The sequence below is a fragment of the Oryzias melastigma genome, linkage group LG13 (genome assembly GCF_002922805.2).
Source record: "Oryzias melastigma strain HK-1 linkage group LG13, ASM292280v2, whole genome shotgun sequence".
Lineage (NCBI taxonomy): Eukaryota > Metazoa > Chordata > Actinopteri > Beloniformes > Adrianichthyidae > Oryzias > Oryzias melastigma.
Window position 1 is genome coordinate 9,670,866 of NC_050524.1, and position 7,648 is coordinate 9,678,513.

The window sequence follows — 7,648 nt, forward strand, 5'->3', positions numbered from 1 at the left end:
TGGGGGCTAGCAACTTGATGACGTGTAAGATGGCGATTGGCCAGACCATTAGACCACCGTCACACGACATCGAATATGACACAAGTGTTATTACGATACACAGAGTCTTCCTGAGTAAAGAACTGAGGAAGTCCCAACAAGTACACAAAGAATCACAAAGGGGCGCAATATTTGCAATCAACCACAAAACCTTGACAACAAAATAATCCGATCGAGGGGAATCATCACAGGATAGCAATCGTATTTTAATAGAGAGAAATTGGGCTGGGAAGCGTGAAGTTTCTGCTAAAGTGGATGATAGCAAGTAGCACCTTTAAATTTCAGCTTTGTCACATTCAACACAAATGATACAAAGCATGAAGTACATTACCTAATCCTTGGAAAGTGAGGACTGTAATGTAATGTAATAAAAAGATCCAATAAAAATGTCTACAATGTCTAAAACAATTTAAGTATGACATTGCAGAATCTAACCTTGCAGTCTGCACTGTAATTAAACAGGAAATACCCAAAATGCATCAATTTTGAGGATAAAAAGGGTTACAGTGATCAGAATTATACAAACAAACTGAATTCATGGCAGAAATTAGAGAACACATTTATTTTATTGTTAGTATACATCTTATAATGGCAGGTGAAGATAGTGGCAGGGAGGTACTTCTCCCCCTCACCACATGTCACGAAATTCTTCAGATCTTCTCAGCGTTTTTGATATTTTTGCATAAAGTTTTTTGTTAAAATCCTTTTAAAATATAAAATAAGCAGAATTAATATTCAATCATGTTTATTATTTCACAGTAAGTGCACTATTCATAAATAAAGGAAGAATTGATGCCACAAAGAACTTTTTTACATTAGAAATATTTCACAAGTAAAACATAAATGTGAGCGGATGTAGAGAAAGGTAAAATGTCAAAATGGTTGTACCACAAATGCAGTTTATACAATGTACATTTTAAAAAAGAGAAACATTAGATTAATTAACAGAGGCTCTCTAAATTGTTATATCTTTAGTTTTAATTAAATAAAAAAAAATTGTGTTGATGGTTTAATCAACTCAAAAATTGAATTGGATAAAAACTAATAATTTTAAATGTAACAAAGTACACAACTTTTTTATTTTTCACTTTTCACATTGTAACTTGTCAAAATTACAACTGGATAAACATTATTTATCTGTTGGCATTACGGCACCCATCTTTGTTGTCATACTTTTTATGTTAGTTAGGAATTTTCTTTTCAAATTTCCCTTAATATCTTTTGTTTTAAAGCAGTATATTACTGGGTTCACAGCAGCAGGTAAAAGACTGTACAGCAATATAACAGCAATTCGCACGGATTCGCCAAAAGTAAATCCCACAAAATTAGCCAAATACACAAAGCACCTCGGTAAGTAGTACAGACCTGTGATGAGTAGCTGCGGCGTGCAGGTCGACAGAGTCCTAAGGCGGCCTTCAGAGGAGGAAATTCTCAAAACAGCAACAATGATGACAAAGTAAGACAAAATAATAAAAGATAAAGGAAACAGCAAAGAAACCATGGCACCAATAAACCCCAAAACGGTTGATTGTCGCACATTTTCACACCCTAAGTTTATTATCGATATCTGGTCACAGTAGCATTGCGCAATGATGTTGGAGTTACAAAAAGGTAAAGAAAGAGCATCTAAGACAACAAAAAGCATCCATGAAGCTGGCAAAAGCCACGCCACTCCACAGAGCACAGAGGCAGCTGCGTTTGTGAATAGGGATGTGTATCGCAGTGGAGCACAAATGGCTATGAAACGATCCAACGCCATCACCATCAGAATGAAGGAATGAGCAGCGCCTAAAAAATGGACAAAGTACATTTGTGCGAAGCAGCCATAAAACGAGATAACACTGTCATTAAACCAATATTTTGAGAGAATCTTTGGTAGAGTTACGGTCCCAAACATGAGATCAGTTAAAGACAAGTGACAGAATATCAGATAGGAAGGTTTGTGGAGAGACTTCTCACAAGTAACAAACACTAAGATAAAAATGTTTCCTACAGCTATGACCAAATATAGCAGAAAAAGCAGAGTTGACACAGGGCCGTGATACTCGGGCAAAAGTTCAGGAAATCCAGTGATGAAAAAATGATTTATCTTTGTAATATTAGTGTACATATTTTTTTAATAAACCAGGAAATGCAAATAACAAAAATCTAAATTGAAGGAGTTGTATCCTTTGTTATTCCGTGAAAACCATAAAAGAGTGAGAGTTATGGAAAAATACACAAAGTAAGAACATTTTCATAAAATGACCACCGAAACAGAAGCAAACGTGAAGAGGTTGATGAAGAGGTTGGCTCTGCCTGACATCAATTAATGCAGAAAAACAGTTGCAAGTGTTCTGCAGTACATCCACAAAGACTCTCCTTAAATAAGTTGTCCTCGCCATCTGTGTGTAATAAAAACACGAGGAATCCCAAATGGATTATTTTCCCTGATGAACTCCATGAGATCTGCCAAATATCAATGTTATGACCAAACAGGCTTATGGCACTGAAAGAATCAGAGACGACACACATTAAACATTAACCATATTTAAAAAGTGAGTTATTTATGTTTGTTTATCTTTATATATTCTTTTTACATTTGGATGTTTTTTTTAAACATATTTTTTGCTAGTTTGGAATGAACCAAATGGACGGTGGCCCTGAGGTGCAAACGAATCACTCTACACAAAAACCTTTTAAAGATCCCAATGACAAATAAAACAAATGATAAAAAACAAAATTACAACAAAATATCATAAACCAAAACACAATAAAAAAGTAAAATGAAAATGTTCCCCCAAAAAGTTATTTCTAGCAATAAAAATGAAATGTCAAAAAACAAAACACAATAACAAACCAGAAAAGATAGGTATGGAACATCACTGATTGGATGATGTGTATTTTTTTTCTAATTCGCTTTCAATGTCTGCATACTTATGAAACTTTTATGATTAGTACAGATCATATCCAGTATTGCTCCAAGTACCTTTCGGATGAAATGATGGACAGAAGTCATCATTCTATCAGTAATGTATCACAGTGTCTACCTCTCCTAGTTTCTTTCTTTGTTTCCTTTTTTAACATTTCATTATGATTTCTGGAAATCAATTTCGTTTTCTGAAATGTTATTTTTCTTTATCATGGAAACCAAAAAAATAATTACATAATTATGTACTTCTCGATTAGAGCAAAAATCAGTATTTTATTGCTCAAACAAAGTAGTAATGTATTTGTATCCAGGACCTGAAGCAGTATTGAAGGTAAAAACTTAAACTTCACTCTCCCACTACGTAATAGAAGAAACAATCTCTCCAGCGTGTTCAGGGTTTCATGGCATTTTCCTGGTTTGACATACTTGTAATGACGCTTCACCGTGAATCTGGCATTCTTGGAACTAGCTGATCCATGATTTTTTTGGGAGGGGTCACTGTAGAAAAGGGAATTGAACACAAATTTTTACATAATCCTCACCTCCAGGCATTGCCAAGTTTAGAAATAAGCTACATACTGGTAAAATCTTGTTTGGTCCCCAAAGAGACACAGTTTGTAGTCATTGTTTGTCTGTCCTGTAAACATTTTCTCAAATGTCATCAATTTTGTATGTAGCATTTAAACTGTATTTGCATTCATTGTGTGAGATGAAATATTGAAGGAGGAATCTGCTTCCATGTTTCAATGTACTTTTTCAGTGGCATTTTAATCAATTTGTGGATTTTACAAAAATATTTATTTTCATCTATAACTGGACATTTAATTTAAAATATATACATATATACATTTGTATAAAAAATGTATTGTCAAAAATACCTAAAATGAAGCACAGAAGACTCCTACCCTGTTTTACTAGACATAAAACTATGTTGAAAAACAGTTTTTACTCATTCACAAAGACATAACTCAGAGTTAATACCTGTTATTATAATATTACAAACTATAACATATATTTATTAAAAAAAAGAAAAAAAAAATCTTAAATTGTGAATGTGGCTTTCCCCAATCCCATGTTGAGACACAAGCATTTTTAAACATTTATAGGCGAGAACATTTTGCAATAAAATGCAAGATGCATAAAAAGGATTGCCTGTAGCTCTAAATGATGTCAGCTTATTGTAATAGCAGTAAAAGTGGGTTTGCAATACTTAGTCTAACTGTCTTTGCTGAATAAATAAAAGTTTATTTTGCAAATTTGTTTTTGTAAGCATTGCGTGATGCTGAACTCAAAAGTTTGAGCACTTTTAGGAGCCATCTGAGAATTTGGGCCTCTAAGGGTGTGTCTGGTTGGACAAAACAACAAGCACATATTTAGACGTCACCCTGCTGCTGCGCTTGGACTTTTCCCGCTGAGTCAAAGAGGTAAGAATATTCCAACGACAGTTTAATTTATTTAAAATATCAAAACGAGAGATCTATTTCTAATACATTTTATTAGCAACCATCTATTTTTCTGTTAGATTTTATCTGTTTAAGTGGAGCAAAAATGTATTTTATCCTTATTTTTAGTCAGTGAATCACTGTATTATTCTTTAGTTTCTGTAGATCATATCAAATTATATAAAGAAGGAATTAAAAAAATATTTTTTTTTAAATCAAAACAGGTGTATTATTTTTTATTTTTTTAGCTAAACAAAAAGCAGTATTGGTATAGATCTTCATGCTTTATGTTCTCTGCAGGAAATCTGTGAAGAATGGCATTACTGATCGCTCCAAATATTTCCAGACCAGAAAGTTTCCACATCCTGGGATTCCCTGGCCTTCCCCTGCAGTACTATGCTCCGGTGTCCGCCCTGTTTTTCTTCATCTACCTCACCACCGCGGCGGGAAACGTTTTCATTCTGGCATTTGTCATCTGTCAGAAGTCCCTTCAAAAACCCTCCTACATTGTCTTTTGTCACCTGGCGCTGAACGACTTGACCTTCAGCACGTTCACCCTCCCAAAAATCATTGCCAAATACTGGTTTGGCGACGGCGACATCTCATTCAACGCCTGCTTCACGCAGATGTTCATGGTCCATTATTTAGGATCTGTGATGTCGTTCCTGTTGTTGGTGATGGCTTTAGATCGATTCATTGCCGTGTGCGTTCCTCTGCGATATCCAGTGTTAATCACAAACAACATCATATCTGTGCTCTGCGGATTCGCCTGGTTCATCCCCGTACCGTTGATGGTGACCATTGTGCTCCATGCTCTCACTTTATCCTACTGTAAATACAACACCATTGCTCAGTGCTACTGTGACCACATTTCTTTAACTAATCAGGGATGTGGTGTAAATCTGAGAGAGGTTCAGGTCACGGCGCTCTGCATTGCCATGTTATGCCTTTTGCTGCCTCTGGCATTCATATTGTTTTCTTACGCTTCTATTATCGTGGTTATTTTGAGAATGTCCAGCTCTTCAGGCCGTAAAAAAACCTTATCCACCTGCACTCCGCAAATCTTCATCACTTGTCTTTTCTACCTCCCCAGGTGCTTCGTTTATGTGGCCAGTACAGTCGGATTCTCGTTCAGTTTGGATATTCGCATTTTGTTGATCCTGCTGTACAGCCTTCTTCCTCCTGCTCTGAATCCACTCATATACTGCTTCAAAACCAGAGATATTAAATTGAATTTAATGAGGAAACTGAAAATGTCCAGGGTTGCTATAGAGATCAGCATTTTTGCAAAGTAATCTCCGAAAAAGTAATTTTTCTAAAAAAGCTGATAAAAATATATTTTTCTCAGGATTAGTCATTACTATAAAGACAAAAAAAATCATTTTTTTCACCAAATAATCATTTAATTGGTCATCTTACAGTGTACAAATAGGAAATCGTAAAGCAAAAACTATTATTGTGTGAATTTCTTTTTCTGAAATTGTAAATTAAAGACTGAAATTCATTCATTCAAGTTTATGCAAGCATCATTTTGTATATTACCACACTTACGTATTAAAACATGCACACAATACACCGAAGCTTGTGTGCAGTAGAAAAGTAAAAAGAGCCCAAATTACCTCCAAACTTTAGAATACTGCATATTTGTTCAATATTTAGTAGTTATACCTTTGAGTAAGTAAGAAAAAAAATCATAAAACTGAATCTTTTATGCAAAAATTACTGCAAAATCACAAAAAAAATACTTATTTATGACATGTGAGCATGCATTTAACAGGAGTGAGAGCTTTAAAAGGATTTCACATTAAAGTAATTTATTTTTTCTTTCTTTCTTTGCTGCATAAACTACATTCATGGTCTCCAGTAAACTGTTTCTTCATTTTACATTATCTTGTAAGCTAAACCGTATCTGCTGTTTTCTCTTTCATTGTCTGACAAACAGCCGGTTGCTTCTAGAAGCCGATGAGTGATTTCTTTTTCCTGTAATGATGTCAGTTCCACTGAATGTTTGTTTGGACCTTTACTATACCTTCACCTGCTCTTATGCTGTCAGCTTGATAATAAATCTTAAAACTCACTTTTCTTTCTTCCAGTGACTGTAATGAACATTTCTTTTTTTTGTCAAAAATGTCTGAATATTCTGACCAAATGGAGAGTTCTGATTGATTTTGGAATAAACTTTCTGATGTTTTTAACTTAATAATTTTTGTTATGTTTATTTATTTTGGTAGAACAAATAATGGTTGGGTGGGAGCTTAAAAAAAGATATTTGTAAGCTAGAAGACAATGTGTATGCTGCTACAGAAATTGGTTGAAAATAAAAAACTTGTTTAAAAAACAGAGACTTTCTTTTTATCTGCTGAATTCCAGCACAGAGTCTTAAGTGAAAAAATATATATATATATATTTTATAGATTAATAGCTTCAAAAAGAATGGACTCAGTGGTAGGAGCTTTATTGTTGACTTCAAGTATTTTTTTTTAAATGTTAATCTTGCTTTTTTCCCCATTCATGGATAAGCTAATCAGAAATCGTATTTGACTTTACCATAAAAAAAATAAAAATAAAATAAATTCAGAAAAAAGAAAAAAAAAAACCCATGTTGTATCTTCTTCATGACATTATGGAAGATTTTAATGCACCTATAATAGTCAGTCAGACATCTATGTATTCCAAATGTTAATTTTAACTAAGTATTATTTTAGTACGTATGCAGCTGAACACCAATCTTGTTATTACGAAATGCTTTACAAAGAAACCGCAGTACAATATTTTTTCAAAGTTTAGTGTGAGAAAAAAACTATTTTTTTCTTTGTCGAGATTGGGCTACAGAGGGATTTTGCTTATTATTATTAGAAAAACATTCTATTTCAGCATTTGGGCACTGAAAACAAGACAGTCCAGACTGATACTGTAGCAGCAGCTCTTTATGAAAGTTGATCTTAAAGAAGAACAGCATTTGCTATCTTCAAATTCCCCACTTTTACTTCCTTACATTTTCATTCTGGCATTGCAAAAATGCAAATTCATGGGCGCTGAAATGACTTCCCTTAGAAGTCCTGGATAAGTAGATAAAGAATACATGCTTTATGGAGGGAAATGAAGGCAATAGCTGTAATCTTATTTTTATGCTGGAATAAAACGCTTCTCTGAAGGCCTTTGTATCCATACACTGTAAAAAAAAATTTTAGCTTTTAGTTCTTTCAACCTATTTTTGTGAGTCAGGTCAACTAAAATTTTTCAAAAAGTAGAGACA

General features: G+C 33.9%; 1 protein-coding gene across 1 annotated transcript; it reads left to right on the plus strand.

Moving 5' to 3' along the window:
- The first annotated feature begins 4,136 nt into the window (after positions 1 to 4,136).
- Positions 4,137 to 6,988, plus strand: LOC112149398 (olfactory receptor 2AT4-like). Its single transcript, XM_024277054.2, has one exon. It carries the CDS (start codon positions 4,707 to 4,709, stop codon positions 5,685 to 5,687), a length of 981 nt encoding a protein of 326 aa, XP_024132822.1. The 5' UTR covers positions 4,137 to 4,706; the 3' UTR covers positions 5,688 to 6,988.
- Positions 6,989 to 7,648: the final 660 nt, after the last annotated feature.